Source organism: Harpia harpyja, chromosome 12 (genome assembly GCF_026419915.1).
Source record: "Harpia harpyja isolate bHarHar1 chromosome 12, bHarHar1 primary haplotype, whole genome shotgun sequence".
In the NCBI taxonomy this organism is placed as follows: Eukaryota; Metazoa; Chordata; class Aves; order Accipitriformes; family Accipitridae; genus Harpia; species Harpia harpyja.
The window spans coordinates 24,349,455-24,375,486 of NC_068951.1; the positions used below are offsets into that span (position 1 = coordinate 24,349,455).

At 50.3% G+C, this 26,032-nt stretch overlaps 2 protein-coding genes across 2 annotated transcripts in view; one reads left to right on the forward strand and one right to left on the reverse strand.

Annotated features, from left to right (window-relative positions):
* PAX3 (paired box 3) overlaps nt 1-21,302 on the reverse strand; it is an 82,037-nt gene extending 60,735 nt beyond the window's left edge. Inside the window, exons 1-4 of the mRNA XM_052803746.1 lie at nt 21,100-21,302; nt 19,961-20,196; nt 18,373-18,502; nt 17,536-17,670 (exon numbers count right to left, since the gene is read on the reverse strand). Coding sequence (XP_052659706.1) covers nt 17,536-17,670; nt 18,373-18,502; nt 19,961-20,196; nt 21,100-21,184 — 586 coding nt within the window. The 5' untranslated portion in view covers nt 21,185-21,302. The remainder of the gene's footprint in view (nt 1-17,535; nt 17,671-18,372; nt 18,503-19,960; nt 20,197-21,099) is intronic.
* A 403-nt stretch (nt 21,303-21,705) lies between these two features.
* LOC128149655 (translation initiation factor IF-2-like) lies at nt 21,706-25,077 on the forward strand. The gene is made up of 3 exons (XM_052805134.1): nt 21,706-22,024; nt 23,567-24,089; nt 24,951-25,077. The coding sequence occupies exons 1-3, from the start codon at nt 21,706-21,708 to the stop codon at nt 25,075-25,077; spliced, it is 969 nt and encodes a 322-aa protein (XP_052661094.1).
* The last annotated feature ends 955 nt before the right edge of the window (nt 25,078-26,032 follow it).

Consider the following 26,032-nt stretch of genomic DNA (forward strand, 5'->3'; position numbering starts at 1 on the left):
CTGAACCTGATGCTGAGTTCTTTACACAGCTCTCTTCCATGCTGCAATCAAGGACAGAGACAGATAAATGCCCAAATACACCCTGACTATTTTTGTAACACAAACTTGTCAGACAAATTTTCAGGGTTTTATTCAATTTTGATACCTGTAAAGACTCATTCTGCAAGTGCCTGTGGCACTTATGCCGCAAGCGATGAATGTCTGATGAAAAGTGGCAGCAAAATAAGAATTTCTCCTGGTCCTCAGCTTTCCCCTATCTCACTCTCTGGCAAATTGACAGTGTTTTAAATTAGGAGGAGGAATAGGGTAAAAATAATACTCTGAATTTATCTAGTACTTTTCCACTAGGGAAGTCAAAGGACATTTTACTTATTATTTTATAAAAATAAATAAGTACTTTGGAGATGGGAATACAGAGACATGATCATGGTCAAAAAAGTTATATTCAAATTGCAAGAGTATAAAAATGTTCCATGCAAGTGGGAACCAAATTCTCTCATTTCCCAAATATGTTTAAGCTCTGTACAGTTGATGCAAAACAAGGACAATTGTCCAATTCCCACTAACGGTCTAAGGCTGTCAACCCACAACAGAACTAAAATCCAAAATGCTCCTCTTTCCTTTACTGTTGAAAAACTAAAATCCCACTGACAACGCTCTACCAAATCCAAGCCTGCTGTCCCATTTTTAGCTCTAATTCCTATTTATTCTTTCACCCTTTTCCCCAAAATGGAAGATAAATTTATTGTAACTGATTGTTCACAGACTTGATTTTCAGAGAGTTAGATGGCATTGCATTATGACAAAAGAAAAAACATGAATAGGTTGCGGCATTGCACATTTGAAATTTATTATAAAATAGCATCCTTTCAGATGACTTTTCCACAACTGCACGTATCTTTGTTCTGTACTCCCTGATAAATACAAACACCCCTTTGCTTTCGTAACTGAAACTCTCTCAGCAATGAAGCTGAACTCACCTGAAATCATCAACGCAGTGGTTGCCCATCTTTTTTCCACTTACAGAAATTTTTCTTGGAAGTTTTCTTCAATAGGTGTGCGAACTCTTGTGTAGCAAATTTAAGCCAATCAACACTAAGCCGGCTTTTCTCAGTTACCTTCCACTGATGGTTTCAGAGCCATCCATAGACTGTCTAGATAAATCATGTAATGCACTCCCAGCAAGTATCACCGCAACTGCTACTGTTGTGGGCAAATCATTTATTTTCAACCTAACCCTCACAGAAACCCCGTTTCCTTCAAACAGCCTGACTGAAGTCAAGAATGCCTGAGCATGTACAACAGGCTCCAGCCAAAAGACAGAGCATGCAAACAGAGATCTTCCACATCATCCCAAAGTTTTGTTTTCCATTCTTGAAGCCATCAACTCAACACAGTATGAAACAGTTACTGAAACACTTTATTGCCAGCTGATTCATAATTACTGGTTCTTCTTCCCCGCCGAATGCATAGCTAACTGAATGAGGGCTGTCATGGAAAGGGACTCAAATTGTAAGTCTGGCACAGCTAGATGATGAGGATAGGAACCCAGAGCAAGCACATAAACAACCGCTGGTCTCCTCTTGCAGCACTAAAGTCCAAATACAGGCTAGCACCAAACACGCTTTGAGAACAGCCTACCCGAGCCTTTTCTGATGCTCAGATAAATGGCTACATGCTTCATGAGAAAGGTGACCCAGTGCTCTTCTCCCACAGCTTTGCTTGATGACTGGCTCTGTGGTGACACAAGTCGCGCTCACTGATGCTCATATACCGCTCCTGGACGTGGGCTGGCAGAGGGGTTGCTCTCTTGCCTCTACAAGCATTTCTTGAGTATTAGAGCTAAGATGTTGCAATATTTCTTTTGTTCCAAAAGGTGACTGTCTTTCCCTACCCCAGTCCCCACAAACTGAATCGGCTTGCATGCATCAGCAGGAGCATCAGCATAGTTTAGGCTTGTGGCACAGACTGCTCTGCTTTGCGGTCTTCGGAAATCAGAAGAGCTGCTTTCTCCATTAGACATCCTCTGGTTTCTCTGTTGTGCGTCTGCTTTTAACAAAGATTGATGTGACACACACAGTCCGCTAAAGTAGGGGTACATTTTTTTTGCATGCCTCCGGAACACAGCCTTGCAGGTAACACTAGAACTGCTACTTAAATCCATTTTTAACCTAGGTAAATGACTCTAGACTGCCGCATTTAACATCCCATAAATAAATTCATAGGTAAAAAAAGCTTTTAAAATTCACAAAATGAAATTACAATGTAAGGTCCTGTTGAAGAGCTCTTTCTGGATGCCATTTAGAGTTTCTGTTTCCTATCACACAAGCATCCCCATTGCAAACCCTGACACTTTGCATACATACTGACAGACATGAAGTTCAGTGGCTGTTTTAATGCACAGCAGTTATATCCTTGGACTACTCATATTAAAACACATTGGGGCTATTTTCTCACCTTAAAGGCAATTTATAGTGTATGAATAATGAGTATTTTTTGGAGGCAGAGAAATAGATCATCTTCCCTAGGAACACAGTCAGAAAACAGCTTCCCCTTCCATCTGGCGTGGTGCCTTCCCAGCAAGGCAGAAGTGGAATTTCCAAGACCTCTTTATGGATAAGCAATGAAAGACTCATAAGATGGGATAGTTTAGTAGCTTCCAAAAAGGCACGTCAACTGGAGACAGAGATAGCTCAGGCTGGGTACTTGGGTTCGCACATGATCTATTGCTGCCTCTGCCACAGGAGGAGAGCACCAGTTCCCAGCATGAAGAGCTCTCCCCATCTTACCTCAAGAAAAACCTGTCAGGAAAGAAAGAGCCTAGCAAGTTTTTACTTTGGCCTTTGAAGTTCTTCCTTGGCTGACTGATGCTCACCCATACATAACTAGAAGAAAAGACTTCCATTGTGCCACTCTTTACACCAAGCGTATTATTCTCCAGACAAAAGCTTTCGAGTCTAACTTTTAAACACACCTCTCTTTAGGGTGTACTGTTTCTAAGCCATAAAATCTTTTTTGTTCATTAAAAAAAAAAAAAAACCGACAGACAGCTTTTCCCCCTTAGGCAATCTACTCTGCTTGTTAGTTTTTTGTATTACTTTTTGCAGACAGATACCACAGATGCACAGCAGTTAGCAACAGAACAGCCAGTTCTCGTCCTCAGAAATACAGTATTTTTCCCCAGCATAGTCTCCAGTGGCTTATCCAGCCCAGCTTTAAACATGAAATACAACCATTGTAGGAACTCCCTGGTTTTAGACAAGACCTAGTGAATAATCGCTCTCCCTGAAAACATCTCCAACATCTGGCTACTTGCTGCTATTTGCAGGGTCTGTGCACTGGGTCAGGGCAGGGATGCAGGAGCAGGGCAGGGGGTTAAGCAATGAACATGCTCAGCACCTGCTTGCTCTCTGCCTGATTCTAATCAGTATTCTCCTCTCATGCCCAGGAATGCTAGAATTCCCCAGTTTCCTCAAAAAACCTGAAACTTTTCCCCCCCTCAAGGAAAGTGGGGGGAGGGGGAGGTAAGAGAGAAAAAAAAAAACCTCTTAGTTTAGGGTCTGACCAAATTTCATTAAAGACAATGCAAGTCTTGCCATTAAATTCAATAGGCTTTTTTGAGGTTTATGAGAAATCTCACGTGCTTGACACTATTAATTAGAGGAATTAGTGGTGTTAAAAAAAAAAAAAAGAAAAGAAAAAAACACAAAATAAACCCCACAATTTTACTGTTTACTGACTGTAACACCACCATTTTCTTTGAAACTCTAGAAATCAGTAAAAACTATTTGTATCAGCAGCTCTAGAAATCAAATCTTGCCTTACTGTAAGTTATACTGCAGTTGCACATCTAAAAACTTTACTTTTCTTTTTTAAGACCTGTTGACAAGTTCAAGCCAGTCTATCAACTGGAACTGGCTCCTCAGTTTATTGGCTCATAGCTTTATGTCCAAGTCACTAGACTATTTCTCTCTGTCAGGAAAAATGTTTATAAAAGAAAGTACAGACTTCATTTTAAAAAGTTTAAAACCAAACCAAAACAGTTCATCTCTAATCAGTCTGTATAACACAAAATCCCACCACTGAGAAATGCATTCTGTTGCAACATACAAAAAAAAAGAGTGTTTAAAGCATATTTGTCTCCTTTTTTCTGCTCAGTTCATATTTCTATTTTAACAAGGACATGAATAAAAAAAAAATTTTAAAATAAAATGTTTTAAGCAGCTATCCAGAAGTTACAATACGTTCTTAGCGAATGCAACAGCAACACCCAGTTCTAGAAAACAGTGCAAGACCTGCGTGCCCAGTCACAACCACATAAATTTCAAGCATCGAATATTTGCTTAAAACCAAAGATTATTTGGATATATTATTGAATAGATTTTCCACACCACATATTTGAGAAAAATGCATGCTATTCATGGGAAACCCAGCAAAAAGTATGTATCATTAATTGCTGTACTCCAGTAAACACATTGTGGCTCCGAGCCTCTATGTAAATTGAGGCAACACCCCTGAATTCATGAACTTAATTCCAGACCATACTAGTTATTGATCTGCTTTTGATGTAAACGATAGTAACAAAAGTATTAGAAATAAAAATGCTGAGTCTTGACCTACTTCATCAAAATGCACTCACCTAGTGCTCTGAGCCAGGGATTGCAGCATTACTCTGTTCAGTTAAGAAGTGCTCCACACCACAGGCCACTGGACCAGAGGGCACTCGCTAGCCCCTCTACAAACAACCTAGTGTTCCCCAGCTCTGCAACCCCAAAGGCTGGCAGCCCAAACTGCTCTTCTAAGGACAAGTTACAATCCCTTCTAGCCACAAAGCATTCATTCTAAAACATCATTTCATCTGGATTTGCTGTTTCAACAGATGAGCTATGGCAGCTGAACCTATATAGCACTTTCGATTTCTGGATCCCAGACATTTGGAAATACCATTGAGGAAGGAAAATATCGTTGATCCCATTTCTAATAAAAAAACCCACACAAAGATACAAAGAAAAGATTTAGCCAAACAGGAGCAGCTGACAGACAGATCTCCTACACTCCAGCCCCTTCTCCACTGCACACGCTGCCAGGATGCGCAGCAACAGGAGGAAAAAAAATAAAAATTAAGGAAAGCGTAGAAAGCAAGAAACAACAGCTTCTTCCTGCTCTGGGGGATCATGGCCAAGCAGAGGCAGAGACCAGTAACTGGGGAGGGGAAGTGAGCAGTCCCATCTCAGCTGGCACCAGGCACAGGCAACACAGAAAGTCACCCAAGAAACACAGAGCAAGTTATACCAACTCAAACCAGTTCTCTTCCAAACCAAACCCAATTCTTCTAGCACTAATTTTGCTATGACCACTTTTCTCTTGTTTGTTTGTATTTAGGGGTATCACTTACTTATAAACACATTAGTCACCAAGATCACTCTTTCCTACTCAAAAGGGGTATTAAAAAAGCTCCCTTGTCCCTCTCCAAAGATGCAGAACCACACTCACCACAGCCCCATCAGAAGACTGTTAAAGCCTATGGAAAGACGCCTTCGGCAGCCCCTTTCCCACAGCTGTGGGAACTTCAGCAGCAAACCAGCACCAGCTGTGCAAGTGGGGGGAAGCCATTGAGCCCAAATGACCAGGACCTAAGGCATCTACTCACAGAGCTGAGCATCACCAAGTGCAAGACACCACCTCCAAAGCACGACTGTGACCACAACACCTCCACCTAGAGAACACAACAGTCCTGGGGAAGCTTTAAACTTCACATTAAAAAAAAAAAAAAAAAAGCACTTACAAGCCTCCCGGAAGAGAAAGGCAGAGCAAGGAGCTCCCCAGGTTGGAAACAGGGTAGCACCAACTCCCACCTGGGCTGGGAGCCACCCCTGAACTTAAAGGTACTGTACCCAGCCCTGAATCTTGAGGGGTCTCCTTGCTGCTTTGAACTCACACTCCGAGAAGCACAACAGGTCTTTTAACCAAAGGATCCAGCCCTGCAAAACTGGTCCAAGGTAACCCAAGGGCACACCACTCCTCAAAACCCCTGAAGCTAAAACAGAAAGAGTAACATAGCAAGAAAACAAAGTGGGTCCAAGGAGTTCACCCTTTGCTGTCTTGGGAAACCCATCATTCTGCATGCCCTCCCCATGCTAGCCAGTGACCAAAAAAAAAGCACCGCGTGGCCCATTTCTTTAATAAAGTGACTTCTCTGCAAGATTGGAAACAGATGAGTCCCTACTCCACTCTCTGATCACCTGGAGGATCTTTTTTTTTCCCCTTATAGGACTTTTCTGGGGTGTTTTATTTTTTTATTTATAACTACCATTATCAGGATTCAGATACTAGATGTATTTAGGACTCTTTTAATACTCACTCTAAATTTTTGTCTGATTTACTCTTCCAGGGCTGACAAGTCTGTTCCTGATGTCAGATTAAAAGAAATATTTATGTCATCAATCATCACTCCATCTTTTTGACTGCCAATGCAGAAGTACGGTAACTTTGAATCCTGGCTTGTTTTAAGTTCTTCCTTGGCCAAGTGACCTCTTAAGAGTTTGGAGAAAAATCCTCTTTATGCCTGTCATAGTGTAGGGTTTGACAACCATTTGAATTAGAGCTCCTGATTTCTTTCCCAAAATTTCATTTGCTGTGTTGATTAGGATCAAAGGTTGAGGGGAGGAATGCAGTTTAGGAGGACAGAGCGTGCCTCCCCTTGTGAAATCCTTCAGCCAGGGAGGAGCAAAAATGAGACTCGGCAAGCAGCACTGCCTCCCGTCCTGCCAGGACTGACGGAGCAGATTGGTTACAGAGCTTCTTGCAGCAGAAAGCCTGGGGTTTTGTTTGCCTTTTTTTGCTAAATCATGTGTTAGAAAATTTTTAAGTGCAGTTCTCTAAAACAGCTCTTTTTAATTTGCTCTGCTTGTAACATTTTATTTTAACTACGCTTACTTGCCATGTCAGAACACTTATTTACCAACGAAAATATATGTTTAGTGCTATGAAGTCTTGCTAAGTCTGAGAAAGTGAACGAGTTCCCTTAAATCTGAAATGTAATTAAACTTTCATATCAGGGCCAAATTCAACACTAAGTAACCTGCACAGCCCTGCTGAGAGCAGGGGATCGTTCAGATGTAAATGATGGTACAATTTGGTCTCAGGAACCTTTTTAAACATAGACAGCGAAGGAAATAATGAAAAGATAAACAAAATGTCTGCTGTATGCAGCCATTTTGCATTTTCACTAGGATAAGTGAGCACCCCGAGAGCCTGCAATACTTTTTGCTGCTTGAGTCCCTGCTGGGCACCAGCTCAGCACAGGCTGGCCCGAATGACCTGCCCCAGCACACACAACATGCAGTTTATGCCAGTCTCAACGCTGTTCAGAAGAGGTGGACAAGCAGTTAGTTTCAAGGGCTTTTCAACACGTAACACTGTATTTGTTGGAAAACAAATTGTGGGTGCTAAAGCAACAGGCATTTGTGTGGCTTTCTGTATAGCTGCCAAAAATTTGAGCGTTTTCGCTTGATCCTGTTGATTTAAAAGGGAGCAGGTCCAATCAACTGTGCTAAACCAGGGATGAACCCACAGGGCTTTTTCCTAACTGCAACAACTATTGTACGGTCTTCTAACTAGATTCCTAAATGTTTTCTTCCATTATTTTCCAGTTCCATAGACAGCAGCAAAGAACATGGTTAAGCCATATACCATACACATAATAGCTACCATAGGCAGCAAGAGAGGCTAGAGGACACAATGCCTTTCTCTGCACCATATGTATTAAAAATTTAAAGAAAAATGTACAGAAAAATTTGTAGACCTCCCTCCCAACAAAATACCACACCATAAAGGTTTGATGACTACTCACTTAAAACATCACTCCTCATGTAAACAGTCCTTAGTCAGACAACTTTTCTGGCTTTGGTGAAACTATTAGAAGTAGGTAAGTTAAATTTGCAGGATGGTAGTTATTTGAAACTACGTATAAATACCGATGATCTAATTCAGCATTTGCTCACAAACCAGCGTCAGTCCACCAGCTGCCGTGGAGTTAATCTTGATTTATACCTTGGTAACTGAAATTCCTGAGATTTTTTTTTTTCCCTGAAATCCATACTTTGCAGGATTTCATTGTGAAAATGGGAAAACAGTGTATTTCACTTTCCATTTTCACATTTCTTTAGCTAAACACTTGCCACTTCCCTTTTGTGTGTCAAAACACCTCCTTTCTGAAAACAACTTATTTTGCTGTTCGCGAAACCAGTGGAAACCTGACTTCCAGCTAGTTCTGTGCAGGTTTTTTCTCACCACTCAGCTTGATGGGAGGGGCTGGGTAGGTGTCAGAGTCCTCGCTGGGACACTGATCCCCCCCAGCTCACACTCCAACCCTTCAGCACTTCACACCAGATCAAACAAACAGCCCTTAGGTCAAAATGAAAAGGAAGTCCTGCCACACCATCTTCAGTAAAAAGGGATTTTCTGTGGAAGCATTCCCTCCAACTCCCTTATCCTGGTTTCTATAAAACCTGTCTATATTCATCTCCACCTTTCTCTGAGCCATTTAAAGACATAGAGATGGAAAGCAGTTTTAAGTCCAATTTGGTTACAGTGAGTATGTTGGTGCTACTGCCTCGTGGAGGGTATGTGGATTTTACATTGGTTACATATTTAACAAAGGAGAGAGTCATTTTGCCAGAAGAACTGTAGTTATTATTGCTTTTCTGGGCTGGTATATGGAACAGATCCTGATTATATTGGCATGAACAGTCCTACTCATTTGAATATGGCAAATAAGATTTGACGGGGGCTGAATAAGCTGTCTGCTTGCAGAAATGTCAGCTGCAGACAGTTTATTCCTCATACAATTCAAACCACAGTGATCTATGTGACATTATATCTGATAAAGGAATTACTACATAGTCATTTTTGGATCAGACATCCAACATGAGGCATGTCATAAATACGAAAATCCTTAAGACAGGTCCTTATATGGACTTGTGCATGATATAAACATTGGTCATGTTTGGCAGAAAGTCTACATCCAGGCAAATATCCATTAAAAAAAAATGAAAAGGTAGAATGTATATCACTGTCCTCACCGCAGCTCTCATGGAAACGAACAAGTTGTGTTCATGGACTTTAAGGAAATTTGTACCTAAAATGCTTTCAAAGAATTTTAGCTGTTACTCTGGGGCAAAAAGTCTGCTAAAGTAGCTGAGTACTTGTAAAGCATGCATGGACTGGTATTTTATTCTGAGATAACCAGACAAAATGAAAGCAGAGTGTATTTAAGAAAGGGAATGAGAAAATGCTGATTAAAAAAATTCTGGTTTAGCCCTTTACTCTGCTGTTTGTCACTACAGCAGAGGAGGCTCACCCACATAAAAATCAATGAGACATCAGGAGAGGCTCTCTGGCTTTACTAGGGTTCTTACTACTGTTTGTGAAGCTAAATTTCTGTGTCCAGATATGCCAGTGGAAGTAACGGGACCTGGATGTAATGCTCACATACCCTACAATTCAGCTGAAACTTCATATCATAATTACAAGCCAACATAACACATCCAGATTGCACAGCCTCTTCTACTGAGGATGTGGTGGAATATATTTTACTATCTCTGAAATAAGTATAGCTTTCTGTAATGCAACAAGGAACTGATTATTCTCTTGCTTGCTTTTCTGCACAGCCTGGCCAATCCGACTTTCCCCCCTTTTTTGAAGGGGAGCAGTACAACTATCCTCGCTGATGCAAGTGAGGTCCATAAAATCAAAACTGAAGAAAATGCACAAAGAAATGCTGCAAGCTCGTTTGTGTCCCTTTATACTGAGAGCCCAATCTGGAGAACTGGCTGGCTTCTCAAACTCCCTTTCTTTTAATGGCAGCCCTGGACCATTTATCTCCTGTGTGATTTGGTATACAAAGACAACTTTTTTTTTTTTCCTTTAGGCTACACTCTTCAAAAAGATTACGTGCAACAAAATTGGTTTTATTAAAATTCAATTAAATACTACATATTTTACCTGTCGTAATGGTAAAATTTCAGTGCCCTATATATTAAAAATGAAGTGATTTAAACAAAACCAAATCCAATAATGCTAAAGAAAAATCCCCCACAAAACGGTAAGTGCATACAGTGCATAAATCCAACAGACCATGCAAAATAAGGATTCCATTCAAATTTCACATCTCATTAAAGACAATTTGGCCATTAATCCATATGGGTTTAGGAGCAAAGAAGGATTTTCCAAGACAGATAAACTGAAATGATCCTCCTTTGATCTCCAAGGTTAAGAATCAGCAACAATGGAAGATGAACAACAAGGGGCAGAACTACTGGCCTTTTTATGTGCCACAATGGCATCAGCAAACAACTACTTAATCAATATTTGGCCAGGGACACTGAAAACTTCCTTTTCAAATTTTAATTCCTAGTTGTAAAACAACTGTAGGGCAACCAGCAAGATAAGACATTAAACTGACTGCTTAATTGCCTTTTACTGTCTTACTAGTTATATATGCACATTCTTAATAGTTCGTGAATCTTTATTTACTAGGATGAATAAATGACCTGTCAACAATTACATCAAACTCCACTAACTAAATAGTCTCGGCGCATGACACACTTTAACTCTAATGTGTCCTCAGTGAGTTTTAATTTCATTATGCTTCACTTTTTTTTCTAGGCAGAGTGATTTAAACTGCATTAGTTTAACAGCATGGGGCAGGAGTACTCCAGGGCAAGTAAAGTAAAATGCTGTGCTCACACTACACTAAACAAGGTCTTGCGGTGAATTATGTTACTGTACATCATTTTTATTAGCCAGAGAGCTCAGCGTTTGGGGAACACTTGGAAGCATCCTGCATTTTTATTTATATATTTTGTTCTTTCTCTAGCCACATGTGTTTGTTACATAGGATTTAAAGTGACATTTACATGAAGAAATTCACATTGGCTGGCTTGCTCTGATTTATTGCTTTGCGTTTCACTCAATTTCTTCTTAAATTAACCAGAGAGCACTTTGTAGTTCTGCTTCATTTCCCAATGCAGTTTTATTACACAGCTCTGGGGACTTGTGATAATTTATCACTATCAACTTTATTGGCTTCCCTCTTCTAAACCCTGTTCCAACCCTTATCAATAAGTAAACCTAATACTAAACTAAACCTTCCCCAAGTGTTACATAAAAGCTTCATCTTTAACTGATACAACAGAGAATTACTATTCGAAATCAGACCCGGAAAATAATCTCTTTTAAGGATTTCAACAGCATTGACTTTTACTTTCAGCATTAATGGCCAATTAGTTTTTTATCTAATTAAAATCTCTGTCTGTCTGCCTGCTGATTCCATCACTACCTCTATGTAAACACAGATACAAGGATCCTTGCCCTCCATGAGAGTTTTGCCAGAGAGTTTCACTTGGGATTAGAGTCACACTCTTGTTTAGTGGGTACTTTCTATTAACAGAATAGAACAAATTTGGGCCCCATCCCTGCCTTCCCTGACCCACTGAGTAACTTTACACATATGAATAGGCCCTTTGAGTGGGACTCTTCACCATTACCTGCATATAATAGGTTTGCAAAACTGGAGGTCTGATACCCAATCCAGTAAACCAATTTTACATCCTAAACCTGAGGATTTCCCCCGGAGCTGCAGTTGCTCAGCACATTACAGGGTTGGTTTCAAGAAGAGCCTGATCTCTACCATGGTAAATTCCTACTGACATCAAGGATTTTGCAATCATAGGAGAATCCAGAAAGCCAAAGATAAAAATCACATTTTCAGAGCAAGTCCTAGCCACACCAAAGTCAACTGACCGTGTTTCTTGCCTCAGCCTTTCCAGAATGACACTGTGTAAGTCTAACTGATTATTAAGATTTTCAGAACAAACAAATAAAATGCAAACTTGGGTACAAATTCAAGTTAATCGACTGCTGCGTGTGTGAAGTGATCCTGATATTTGCTAAAATATGCCTTTGTTCTAGATATATGCAATTAGAAAAACTGAAATGGATGCCCACAGCGGTTCTGTTTGAACGGGTGCTGACTTTTTTTAAGTTGAAGAAAGTGTCCCTAAGATGGCAAAACATGCAAACCCATTAATGAAAACACGATTTCAAGAAAGGGATGTGATGTATCTATGTACTACTTCAGGGAGCCACTGCTAGACTGAGTAACAGCCTTTCTTCCCACAGCTGGAAGTATTACTAGTGCTTACGTAAGTCGATTAGCCTGCAGTTAGTCTGACAATTAGCACTCTCCTCAAAGTCCCCCAGCTTGCCTTCAAGACAGGAGGGCAAGGGCTGCTCCTCGCATCTCCGGAGCAGCAAATGCCGCTCTGAAGTCACTCAAAACACAAATATTTAGCACCTTGCTGAAAATGCTCAGCATGCTGGGACATCGCGCTCTCGCTTGATGGTGAGGTCATTATTGATCGTTGAGGTCATCAGTTATTATTATTAGCTCAGAATAATGGTTTGGAAGTGGGAATCTGGCCCAGAGCCCCACAGTGACAACGGGTCAGGCAGAAGAAACAAAGCTGGATTGGGCTTGCGTGGCATCGCCTACATCGATTTGCACTTGTGCGGCACCTGGCTTTTCTGTCCAGGGCTGGACTCTCACACAATATCGAGATATGAGGAAAGGAAGGGGAAAAAGACAGAAGATACTGTTAGCACTGTCTGCCTTGAGCCAAATCCTGGAGTCACTGGGGAGTTTTTCTTAATTAAGCACTATTTTCTTGTCAGCTCTGAGAGCCTCAGAAACAAAATTCTGTTCGAGTTACGCGAGCCGATTTCTTAGACCTGCTAGTGACCAAATATGTAAAGTATTGTATGAAATTCCAGACTCAAGAAGATGACTGCCTGCAGCCACAGTCATCACATTTCATTCAATAAGTGAATCTTTACTGGGAACATTGAGCAAGGGAACACGTTGTGCTTCTCAGCCGTAAGACACAACAGTTATTTCACACGGCGAGCGAGTCCTCTTACCGCTGTGTCCTGGGAAGGGATGCTGAAGCAAAATCACAACACGCCCTGCATCAGAAAATCACAAAAAAATCTAACTCGGCGTCTGCCTTGTCCCATGCTCCAGCTGCTAACCCAGCAGTCTACGATGCAGAAATGAATGGGATGACTCAAACTGATATCTGGTGCCTGCATGTTAATCCTGTCCCTTAGTAAACTGCCTTTATTAGTTTAACAGCCTAAAAATAACTGGCTGCATGATACTGACCAACCGTAATCAAAACATCTGCAAGCCCATCTAGCCTGAGCTACCCCGTAGATCACGTGCCACCACTTCAAAGCCTGTGCATCAAGTCAGTAATTGTAACATTGCATCTAAATATTTAAGCTAGGGGCTGGTAGTCGCGTGTCCCATTTACAGTCAGCATCTGTCCTCTAATTCCATTACAGTACAAAGCAAAAATGTTTCCCAAAACTCACAAACAGGAAAAGCATCACACAGCTAGAGAAGCAGCAGCAGCTTGAACTTTCTAGCTGCTGAGCAGGGCTTTTGTGCTAAGGTCCCTTTTTTTTCCCCCTTCAAACTCCCCACATACACACACAAAAATAGGGGTGGTGCCGAAATTGTATTAATGTGAGCCTCAGGCACACAGAAAAAAAGAAAAGAGGAAGGGGAGGGAGAGGGGGGAAGGGTTTGGTCCGAGATGAAAGTAAGAAGGAAATAAAGGAGGCAATTTAGTCTGCTGTAGCCTGAATTGCTCTCAGTACAGCCAAGGGTAGAGGCTTGGGATGAGTAGGGCTCTTTTTGGACGGGTGCGCATGACTGGGGGAGGATCCGCCGGGACAGGGCCTGGGGGCCAATTCCGCCGGCCGGGAACAGAGGCCCCCTTTGAGGCTGGGCGGGGGGGGGGCCCGGCCCCAGCTCCAGCTCCAGCCCCAGCCAGCGCCGCCCGCTCGCAGTGGGCCCAAGGACCAGCTCTACGCCCCATGGTTTGAGCGCTGAAAGCCACCGGTTTTTGCCAGAAAACAACAGCTATCTTATGAAGGGGGGAGTTATCAGATTAGTCAGCAAACCATGCCACACATAACTCCCGCTAAAGGTACAAGCGACTCCCTCTTCTGTAGCGGTTATGCTAAAAATATGCCCTGATGTGCCATATAAAGGCACAAAAGTTTCTCTCTCGTGTTCTTTATTTATGGCTTATGCCTTTAAGAAAAATTTATCACGCATGCAGAAATACAGATATGCTATTATAGAACTATAAGCTTCCTGATACACACTGTGACAATCAAGGTTTTCTTTAAATATATATCCAAAATCAGGGTAGAGGGTGACACTGACAGACATGCCGAAATACAGCAAAGTGGGCTGCACATGTGGCGTCTGTAAACGCCGGCAAGAGAATCATATTTAAGTGTTCGTGAACAGAGACTGAAACAGAATCACAGCAGGGCATATGAAAGTTTACCTACGCCTATATATGTGATGGGAGAAATCCCAAGCCACATGATACACTGTTTCTATCGCACATTTTTCAAAAATATCAAGTTTCTCTTCTCTCTAATCCCACTCTGCTGTAAGTACTCCCCAAATCCCAAATCTTGAATTAGCTACCATTAAAATTACAATTGTTATCCTTACCCTCGGAAAAAATGCCTCTCACGGAGCCACCCAAACGCTCACAGTGAGGAGGGGGATTTCAGGCAACGTAAGCAAATGTCCAGCACTAGGTGTGTGCTGCCAAGTAGGAGAGTGATTCCCTGCTCCGCACTCAGCCCCAGGATTTGCATTCTGACCTATCCCACAGCCTTCCCTTGCATCTCCCTGCACCCACGCTCCTGCTGCTGGGATACCTCGAGCCCCTGAGACCAGAGCTATATAAATTACTCATACTGCAAAAGACTCTGCACTTTTTTCACTCCATAACGTGGAGCACTCCCATGGAGAACACTCAGCGGTGAGCTACAATGCGAGGGCTTTGCTGCGCACTGCAGGGATAACCTTCAGACGTGCTGCAAGCAACCTAAGTGCCGGAGAGGGCATCCGAAACGCCCTGTCAGCGGGCACCCTCTGCCGCACCGGGCATTGCACCCAGGCTGGTGGGCACTGGCAAATACGATCCTGCAGCATCAAAATCCTCAGGAGCGCTGCCAGTTTATTTCAGTACGAGAGAAGGATCTGACCTGATGATTTTTATAGATGGAGTGAAATTGAAGCTCCTCTGCTGGCAATGGGAGTTGACGCAGAACCTTTTTTGTTGGCTAGATACAGAAAGTAGTGGTGGACTTATTTCAGGGTTATTTTTGTCTTGTAATGGGCTCACTGGTGTGTTTCCCTATAGTATCACACTATACGTAAGGCATGTGTGTGGTAACAAATCCTTTCTTGAGCAGCAGCTCTCTCACACTGCAGCATCCCGGCCACTCCAGTAATAAGATTAAGCAACAGCTTGCTAGTCAGGGAGGGGGAGCAGGCGTTGCTGCTGGGAAGAGCACGCTCTCCCTCCAACTGCCAAACCTTCCCAGGCGCTGTCACAGAACAGATGGGATTATCAAACTGCCGTTTGCACAGAACTGCCCAGCCACGTTCATCCAGCAAAAACCTGCGTGCGCAAGGACAGGATAGGGCTGCGCTACCCCATTTAGTCAAGGGGAATTTTGCCACTGATTGAACTCGAAAGAAGCAAAGTAGGACACTCATGTCTGCAGAAAGTGAAGGAGAGGGTACGTCGGAGGGCAGAAAGCAGCCTCCTCATACGACCGTGCTGTGGGGCATGAGCGAGCCCCCGTTCGCAGGAAGGCACCGCCAGCCCCAGTGCTTTTCCTGCAAAAGTCTTGGGGCTTGCCCGGGGTTGGAGGGTGGCAGCTGTGCACCCAGACACTGATCTATGGTAGATCAGGAGCCCCGCTTTAAAGAGCAGAGAGTCAAAGAAAGGAAGACTGTTTCAAAGAGAAGTAGAGGGGTGGGTTATATTGATAATAATATTTTTTCTCTTGCTGTCTCTATTAATTACTCTTGGTTCCATAAAGCAGGTCTATTATCAAGGCTTTCTATCTCCTGTTTCTAATCTCTGCTGAGAAATTCAGGAAGGCAGAAAAGCTAGTTATTTTAACAACTAGGGCACTGAGTTTAGCTATTTTTCCCTTGGTGCATTTCCCTCTCAGAACAATCCTCTGTTGAAGGAGATACTGGAGGAAACTCTGGACCCATCACATAGGGGCAGCTAGAATGGGCAATCAAACTGTGCCTTCTGGCCTTAAAATCTCTTAATTCACTAGCATCTTCTGCGTGTTTGTATTGCACACATCCATGCAAACACAGACACGCAGAAGATGAGGCTTCCCAGAAAGCTTTAAAAACAGTTAAAAACTAAGTTTTGGGAGTGTTTCTGGGTTTGTTCCTACACAACAAGGATATATCCTACTGTTAAAGAACAGGTTTGAGTTGTCCTTCTTGAATGGCACTCAGCATCTCTAGATGTCTAGAAACACTAGAAATATTTTCTAGGTAAAAACAGCTACTTTATCCACGGTGGAGAGTCCATAAAACTGCGTGGACCATCAGCTATTAGGGGCTCATTGAATAATTCATCCCTCATTGCAAGCCCATAATGTCTTTTCTCAGCCTTTTGTGGGGCTGTTTTCTCTTCCTTTCTCCTTGAATTATAAAAAGGTTGCCTTCTTTTGTTCACATCAAGCTGCTGCTAGCTGAAGCTTTGTCTGAGCAAAGCCAAAGTGTGAGTTTCAATGGACTCCCCCCTCTTTGTTTTCCAAGTTCATCTCCAAGTGTAGATTGTGTATAGAAGGCCTTCTTTGTAAAAGCTGGAAAAGTTGTACAAATGTTTGACCAGCTCATTTGGTACTTTTGTCTCGCCTTCTCGGGTGCCTGTGCATGTGCTGGGCAGCCACTTCCACGCACAGGCCGCCCAGCCGGGCCCTCGCCTGCCCCTCCGCTCCAGCCCAGCCGTGGGGCAGGGCACAACCGCAGCGGGGGCAGCGGCTGCCCCCCCCCCCCCCCCGAGCAGCCCTTCGCCTCCGCCTTGTTCAGGTTGCAACCTCCCCGCAGCCCCTGGCCAACCACCAACACAAGCTTTTCCCAGCAGCTTTAAGAGGAGAAGAAATGAAGTGTGCGGCTCCCTGCCCTGCCCACGGCTGCAGAGACTCAAGGCTCCGCAGCCTGTGGCTACAACCGCCCCTTCTGTGCAGCTGCGGCATTTTGGTCGGCTTGGGCTGGGAAAGCAGCCCCTGCGCAGCCATGCCGGGGGCTGCGCGGCCAGCTCCAGCCCTCCCTGCTCCCTGGCCCCCATCCCTGCTATTGAAAGCCAAACCAGTGGCGACCCCCATCTTCACCCCCACGTCCACGCCATTCCCACACACTGCAGGGTCGTCCCAGTGGGGGAACCGGACGGGGTGGGACGTGGCAGCCGCCCCGTTGGGGCTAGCTCCTCACCCTACACCTCCCTCTGCACTGGCCCCAGGACAGCCTCCGGGAGAAGGGGAGTGATACCCACCAGCACCCGGGGCTGGCACTGGCCGGTCCCAGGGCTCCACCGAGCGTGGGGGGAAATGGGACTTTACCTCTTTCACTGAGGATGCCGTCAATGCTGTGCTTGGCCTTCTTGTCGCCTTCCTCCACCTCCTTCCTTTCCAGCTCGGCCTCCTCTTCCTCGCCTTTCCCAAACTTGCTCCGCAGGATGCGGCTGATGGAGCTTACTTCGGGGGGAGCGCAGAGCTGTGACGGGGCTTGTCCCCAGCAGCCCCCCGAGGTGGCCGGGCCGGGCCGGGGAGCGGAGCCCCGCATCAGTGCCGCTGCTTCGCGTCCCCCCTCCCCGGCTGCTGCCAGTCGGGCCTTTCGAGGGGGCAGCCGCCCGCTTCCCCCCCCCGCGGGGGTTTCCACGGGGCACCGTCCCGCACCACGCTTCAGCGCCGGCACAGCGGCCCCGCAAGTATTTTTTTGCCCGATTCCGGGCAGCGGTTGATGAGAAAAGCCCACGGACACCCGCACAAGTACCGCGCCGGCTCCGTGTGCCCCCCCCCCGCAAATAACCCACCGGCACAGGGAGCTGCTCCCCGTCTCCCGCTTCCCAGCTTCGGGTCTCCGGCAAGCCCCGAGCCCTCCTGCGGCAGCGGCCCGGCGGGGACGGTGGGGAAGCGGGGGGAGGAGGAGGGGAGGGGGATGCAGTTGCGATTTAATTGAAAACACCCCCGCCGAGCACAGGAATCCTCCCGGGACGCCTCTGCCAGTACCAGCGTGCTAACGCCGACTGCTTCACGGGCACCAGCCCGGCCCGGGGCTCCGCTCCCGCCGGCTACGGGGCTCGCCCCGGGCATCGCGCTGCCCTCCCCGTTCCGCCCCCGGCCCTGGCCCTCCGGGACGTGTCCGAGCCCCCCCGCTGCCCGGGCGGCGCCCCGTACCTGACGGCACCGTGTTGCGGTCACACACCCCGTCCTTCAGCAGCTTGTCCCGGATCTCCCAGCTGAACATGCCCGCGTTTTCCCGCTTGTATTCCTCGATTTTCTTCTCAACGTCCGGCGTCGTCACCTGCTTCAGTAAAGACAAGGCGAGCGGGCACAGTCTGCAGGGCCGGGCGCGGCCGCGGGAGCCCGGGCTGCCGCCGCCGGGACCCCCGGTGCGGCCGGAGCCGACCCGCCGCCGCCGCCGCCGCCGCCGCGCCGACCCTCACCGCCGCCAGCGAGAGCCGGCACCGGCCCCGCTTAGAAACTCCGTTATAAAACGCCCCGAAGACGGGCAGGTTAAAATCAGAGGCGACGTAATAGGTAACGACGGGACCGCATAAGACAAGCACCCCCCGGGCTAAACGAAACTTCCCAGGAAATCCTCCGGGGTCACAGGGGAAGGTGGGATCGAGCCCTCGGCAAGAAAATCCCCGAACTAGGCAGCACCGGCTGCCGTGCGGCCGAGAACAAAATCCCGGCGAAATTCTGGGTCGCCATTAGAGCAGGACTCTGTCAGCGAAGCTCCAAGTCAGTAAAGTTTCGGCTGAACAAAGTTTGCAGCGACAAATAAAAAGTAGCGTAATAAAAAAGCTGAGAGGTCCGAGTACCAAGAGGTTTCTTCGATGGCCTCGTGGTTTTAAAATAAAGCCGAATTCAAACAAAACAAAGGTCTCCCGCCTGGGAAAAGCCTTTCGTTCGGGTAACACGCTTATAAAAAAATATCTCTAGTCCTAACACCGAAAGGGAAAGTTCAGGCATTGCTACTTTAGAAGCAACAAAGGGTAAAAAAAAAAAAATCTAACAGCAACTTTCAACAGAAACTCAAGCCTTTACTTCTTTTTTGTGGGAATGAAAAGCTATAGTAGGAGGCGGCGGCTAATCTTGAGACCAGAATCCATATTTGTCTGCATTATTGTGAGAGCAAACTTTTTAGCGGTGTAGCTATAAATCCACGCAGCTTTGGAGCGGACAGAAAAATAAACAGAGCAGGAGAAGGAGCAGTAGGCGGGCAGACAAAAGGAATACAGGTAATTTTTTTGCGCTTCGCAACGAAAGAAGCGAGGGCCCGATCCCGCCGCGCTGCGCAAGCCCTGACATCTGACCGATCGCTTCCCCGGTCCGTCCCGGCCGCGCCGAGCCCGCCCGCGGCTCCCGCGGGGCTGAGCGTGGGGCACTCGGGGCTTTGGAGGGCCAAGCGTTCAGAAAACGACCCCTTTCTCCCTAGTTTCGTTTGAGAAGTTATTTTTTAAAATAGCGTTTTCTTCACTGGAAGAAAAAAAAAAAACTGCGGCGAACTCCAACAAGATTTTTTAAAGCCTCGGAAAGTTTCCGAGCAACAGGCAGGGATGCGGCAGGTGGTGCCGTGACCGGTGCGTGTCTGCACCCACCCCCGGCCACCGCACGGTCCCCCCGGCCCTCCCGGGGTGCTGGCCCCCCGCCTGCAAACCCCGCTGCCAGCCACCCTGGCCTGAGTCCCGGTCGGGCCTTACTCCCCACCGCCGCGGCCGGGGTTTGCCCGGCTCCGGATCGGCGCCGAGGGGCTCACCTTGGGCTTGCTGCCGCCGATGGCCCCCGGCCTGATGGAGCCCGTCTCCTGGTACCTGCAGAGAATTTTGGAGACGCAGCCGTGGGACACTCGCAGCTGGCGAGAGATGACACAGGGCCTTATGCCATGGTGGGCCATCTCCACTATCTTGTGTCGGATATGGTTGGGTAAAGGCCTGCCATTGATAAACACTCCTCCGAGCTGATTGACTCTGCCCTGGCCTAGAGGAGTAGAGACTAGAAAAGGAGGGGAGGGGAGGCAGGAGGGGGAAATGGCGTTAACGTCTCCTTCGGATCCTGCTGGGTCTTTTTTTTGTTGTTGTTATTGTTTTTTTGTCGTTGCTTTTCTGTAAGGCAACTCGCCGCCACCCGCCCCCGCCCGCCCAGCCGCCCCGCAGCGCGCCCGGGGCCCGCCGGTCCCCGCGGAGCCCCGCTCTGCTGCCCCGGCGGGCAGGGGAAGGCGGCGCGGCGGCTTCACCTGTTGCACTCGCACCGGAGAGCCGGGTTTCAGGGCTTGCCCGGCTCCAGCGGAGGAGGGGGCAACCGGTGCGGAAGCCCGCGGTCTCCCCGAGCGGCGAGGGGGCCGGCGGGGCTCCCGCACCGCCGCTGTATGGAGGAAGAACCGCTACTTGCAGCGGCCCGGCCCGCCCGGAACAAGCCCTCGTTTCGACAGTTTCTTTCGATTTCGTCCGGCTCGCTTTCATTTGGCTTTAATTTTTTTTTCTAGCGCTTCTCCCCCCACTTTTTTCTAACTTTGGGCTCCCCAAATCACTGCCCTTCACTTTGCGAAAGAGCGGACTCAGGGCCCGCTTACACCGCCGACCTCCCGGTCGGTTCCCCCCGCTCCCGCCGGCCGGAGGGTACGGACCGCTCGCGGGGTGCGAGGCCAGAGCCGCCGGCCGGCAGCCAAGCCTTCTGCGCAGCGGCCCCAGCCATGCCCGTCCCGGGACAAGGCTGTGCTCCAGCCCCGCCGCAGGACGGCGGCTCTGACAGCCCGGGGGCGTGAGCCGTGCGGGCGCGCCGGGGAGCCCTCCGTGCGCCGGCTCTCGGCGGGTCGGGGAGGGGGCTGCTTCGTTCCGGCCTCCCGGCATGGAGCAATCCTCACTTTTCCGAGGGGGAGCAGCCCGGGCGCGGCCTTACCTTCCAGCGGGAACCCGCTGCGGGGGTAGTTCTGCCCGGCCCCGGGTCGCATCATCCTGGGGACAGCTCCAGCCAGAGTTGTCATCGCGGCGGCGGAGGCCCGACAGGGTTATATCCAGGTGAGGGCTGATCTAGGAGAGATCCGCGCTGTCAGCCGGTCCCGCCGAATCAGGAGCGGTCCCGGGAGGGGGTGGGGGATGCCGCCGGGGGGCGGGGAGGAGGCAGCTCCGCCGCTGCCCCTTTGTCAGTGACCCGCGCTGCCCCGCACCGGGAGGGCAGGGGCCGGGGCCGGGGCTGGAGCCCCGCCGGGCGGCGAGGCTGGGTGCGGGGGAGGGAAGGAGGGAGGGCGGGGGGCGGCGGGGGGGCGGCGGCGGCGGCGGCGCTGTCCCCGGTGCCGCGGGGAGCGGCAGCCGCGGAGCCGGGAGCATTTATCGGCTCCGTCCCCGGCGCGGCTCCGCGGCGGCGCCGCCGCGATTGGCCGCCGCCGCCCGGCCCGGCCGCGCCGCCCCCGCTGATTGGGCGAGCGAGGCGGCTCTCCCGCATCGCCCCGGCCGGCGCGACGGCAGCGCGACCGGCACGGCCCGGTACGGCACGGCCCGGACCGGTATGGTATGGCACGGCACCGCACCGCCCCGTCCCGCGTTGTCGCCGCGGTCCGAGCCGTGCTGGGCCCTCTCGCCGCGGGCAGAGAGCGGCCGGCGGCGGGGAACTGCTCGGTGCCCCGACGGCCGCCCCGGCCCCGGGGAGGGGAGCACCAGCCGGAGGCGGCCCGGACCTCGCATCCCTAAGGGCCCCGTGTCACTCCGGGGCTCCGCGGGGCCGCAGCCCGCCGCCCGACCCCTCCAGGCTGCCAGGCACGAAGGGGCAGCCGCTGCCTCGCTGCCCGTAAGGCGCTTGGTCTCCCGGCTCCGCTCCCCGAACACCAGTGGCCGGGGGCAGGGGGGAGCAACCCCCTTCTTTTTTTTTTGCTTTTTCCTTCCTTCTATTTATTTATTTCGCACCGAAGTCTCTCGCCGTCCAGAAGAAACACCTCTGGACCAAACGGTGCTAACGGTTTCGAAAGCGAGAGCTGCCAGTGAGATCTCCGCGGGGATTTCTGCTTTTAAAAACCGATGGGACGAGAGTGTCCCTGCGTTACACACGCGTGCGTGAGTGTGTATGTGCGGGTGCGAGGCGGTGCGTGTTAAAGTCTTGCTAACAAGCGTTTGTTCCCAGGAATTTATTGTAGTATTCAGACTAAACTGCTGGAAAAATAAAAGAGGTAGAGTCTGCCTAGGAGCTGAAGTGACCACAGCAGGATATGACGCCAGGAGTGTTGTAAAGACTGTCTGTCCTTAAAGAAGGTACTATTGTGCATGGCCTTTTATTTATAACTTGGTAAGTGCCAGCAAACTCGCCTCCTTTACACTCTGAAGTGCCAGCCCAGCTTTCCACAGCGCTCTTTATTTGCAGTACTCTATTCAGTAACTGTCACTCCCGAGCTTCAAGTTATTCAAGACCTTAATCAATCAAAAGGATGAGAATCGTTCAGGTTTCCCCCTTTGAAATGAGGGAAACAATGTTTTCTGAGCTCCCAGTCCTCTTCCCCCTAACGGGGCGGGCGATCGTTTCGGGGCCGGGACCGGCCCTGGGGAGGGCGGGGGTCCGCGTTATTTCGGCAGAAGTCCGGAGCCGGAATGGTACGAGAATCCGCCCGCCGAGGGAAAGGCAGCGGCGCTCGGGAAAATGCGGAGCTCGCCGGCGGGCTCGGCACTGGGGTGCTGGGGGCAGAGGATCCCGCAGACGGAGCCGGCGTGCCCGCTCCCTCCGCGGCACCCACGGCGGCGCCTGCCCCGCACGCCTGGGAGGCTCCGGCCCGCGGTCCTGCTCTCTGCAGCCCCCACGCCCCGGCCAGCAAACCAAGCGGTTTCCATCACTTTTTAAACGCATAAAAATAAACTGCAAATGTCTAGTGCGCGGCGGCCGCCGGCTCCGCTCAGGAAAGCTTTCCACGCACCCAGGAAACAGGTTGGCGAGAGAAGTTCGCACGACGGTCAAAGTCAGCGCGTGTTTTACACACCGAGGCTTTGAGAAAACCGCGAGCGAGCCCCGTGGGCCCCAGCCCCGTGAAGCCGCGGGCAGAGCCGGGCCGCGGCTGCCGGCCGGGGGAGCGCCTGCGGCGGGGCTCGGGCAGCGGGGGGGGGAGAGTTGTGCCGGCACGCACAGCCACTCCCGCAGGGCTCCAGAGGCACCGCTCACACCGCCCTCTTTGCCACGCGTATCTGGCTGGAGGAAGGTCGGCGGTACAAGTGTTATTAAAAAAAAAAAAAGGAGGAAGTTATTTAAGATTTAATTCGCGCTTGGGAAACACGCGGAGGGAAGCAGGGACGCGCGGCAGCGCGTCCGGCGCGAACAGCATCCCCCTGCCCGCCCCCCTCACCGCCGGCACCGCTGCGGCCCCCAGCCTGAGAGCGGACACTCTTCCCAGCCGCCGCTGCGGGCCGCAACCCCCGTCCACGCGAGGAGGGGGCACGAGTGGAGGGGGGCACTGCCTCGACCCCTCACCCGCGGAGGAGAAGGAGCGCAGCCCCTCGCTCCCGCCGTGAGAGACGGGCTGGGCAGTTACTGCCAGCCACTTTTCCCCCGCCTTCAACGACGCGCGTCCATGTGCGTGGCGTGTGCGCGCCCGTGTATCGCCGTGGGCCCGGCGCAGGGCAGCCTCGGCCGGCCGGTGCCAGCGGCCGTTCCGGGGTATCCGCAGCCGCCACCGCGGAGGCCGGGGGCCGGTCGCACCGGGGCAGGGGCGGCCTGGGCGCGCCGCCCTCCCCCCCCCCCCCCGCCCGCCCCGACCTGACCCGAGGCGGCCGGCGGCTCCCGCAAGCGCCTCCCGCTTCCCCGCTCCGCGCCCGGCCCCGTGGAGCTCGCGGGGAAGCCCGGAGCCCCGAAGCCGAGCCCCGCTCCCCCCCGGACAGGCTCCTGGGCCGGGCTCGGGTGGACGGGCGAGGAAAGCGGTGTGAAACCCACCTAGTCTCGCCCTCGCCGTCCTGCGCTACCAGACACCGAGTGCAGCGAGATGAAACAGCCGCATCCTCCTGCACGGGAACTGTTAAAAATTCAAGGCAAAAAGATTAGGCACGAATGCCTGGCCCCGCTCCTCCCTCCCCTCTTCGCCCCCACCCCCATATTACAGTCCTTTAGGCCAGCAGAGGTGATTTCACGGTTTTCCAGTGGAAATAGCTAAAAATGCTCCTGCTAATTACAGAGCTCTTCCAGGCCAGGTGTACTTTTAATTGGATTAGTAAGTGCTCTATATTAAACCTTCAGCACATCAAATGGGCAGTGAAAATTAGAGCTATTAAGAACACAGGCAATCATTTCTGAACGATAAACATTACTGGTTTCTGCTCTATTAGAAATAAATCAATTATACTGTTTCCGGGTTTGCGCGCATACATTAATTTCTCGTAAGGATTTCAGAGGGAATTCTCCGCCTAACTGTTTCCAGGGGAGGTGAAGGGGAAGAGTACAGCTTCGTAAACAGAAACGTGTACTTGAGAGAGGGAAAGGAAAGGAAAGGAAAGGAAAGGAAAGGAAAGGAAAGGAAAGGAAAGGAAAGGAAAGGAAAGGAAAGGAAAGGAAAGGAAAGGAAAGGAAAGGAAAGGAAAGGAAAGGAAAGGAAAGGAAAGGAAAGGAAAAAGAGACTGGCATAACTAGTGTGTATGGGCGCCTGTATTTCTGGTTCGTCCTCCGCGCTGCCCTCGCCATAAACACATCCCAAGAAACCTCTGGGTTTTGGGGTCTCTGGACGTGGGCTGCCTCAGGGCTGGCCGGTTCCGTTTGACCCCCTGCTTGATATACCTCTCTTTGCACAGGTTTCCCTCCTTCTCCCCCTCCTACAGAGCGGACGGGTTTGTGCGGGGGCGGATCTCGCACCGACCGGCCCCGGCCGCCTGGGCAGGGCAGAGACCCGAGAGCCGCTGCCCGGCGGCGCGGGGCTGAGGATGCTGCGGGGGAGCGTGTGCCCGGCGGAGCACACCCGCCCGGCGGGGTGGGGAGCTGGGGGCTGCGGTGCTGGGGCCGTGGGGTTCCCAGCAATCGCTGGCCCATCCCGAGCGTGCGCTCCGCGTTAAGAGGGTCCGTCCCCGCCGCAAGCGAGAGGTGGGGGGATGCGAGGGCTGCCACGGCCCGGAGGCGTCTTAAATCAAACCGGTATCGACTTTTTCGGACGGAGTGACCCGAGTACGACGGGGAGTTGTAAGATGCCACAGAAGAGAAACTTCAGTACTCTTCTAGTAATTTGGGCGTTAGAGTAATACGCACGGTTAATAAACCCCCTGCTTTGAGCAGGGGACGCGATGGGGGGGAGGGGGGAGGCGGAGGAGCGGGGCAGGGAGGGAGACGGTAGGTGATGGCACCCTGCGGCATCCCGCGGGCGGCCACACTACCGGAGCGGCCGGTTACAGCGACAGACAGCCCCGTACAGCCCAGTGTCCTTCTTAGAAACAAGCTCCGCGAATAAAGCCCTCCCAGAGAAAGCCTCTCCGGGCCGTGTTTTCGCCATCACTCCCTCCTCGTCTATGCTCCCAGAGGTGTCCGGGGACATTATCTCTCGAGCCGGGCGGTGTGAGGGAGCCCCGCCGCCGCCCCCGGGGAAGCCGGCCGGGAAGTACCGCCCCGGCGGCGGGACACGGCGGTGGGACGTGCGGGGCTCGCCGGGCTCCCGGCCGGGCCGCTTCCCCAGCCGCCGGGCAGAGCCGGCCGCGGGGCCGAGCTCCAGCGCCGGGAGGGAGCCAGACCCCACCTCCAGGTTTAGAGGGAAAAATACCTGCTCGGACCCCTCCCCCGGCTTCACCAAGCACCGCACTGCGGGGGGGCAGGGGGCCGCGCCCGGAGCCGCGCCGAGCCCGCAGACGCCTCCGCCCCGGCGGAGCTCGGGCCGGGGGCCGGTGCCCCG

What these genes read in the sequence shown, in the direction of transcription:
- LOC128149655 (XM_052805134.1), top strand. Translation starts at nt 21,706, where the DNA reads ATGGTATGGCACGGCACCGCACCGCCCCGTCCCGCGTTGTCGCCGCGG. An exon ending in GCTCCGCTCCCCGAACACCA is followed by an intron (nt 22,025 to 23,566) that starts GTGGCCGGGGGC and finishes CACTCTTCCCAG; the next exon opens with CCGCCGCTGCGGGCCGCAAC. An exon ending in GTGGACGGGCGAGGAAAGCG is followed by an intron (nt 24,090 to 24,950) that starts GTGTGAAACCCA and finishes CTCTTTGCACAG; the next exon opens with GTTTCCCTCCTTCTCCCCCT.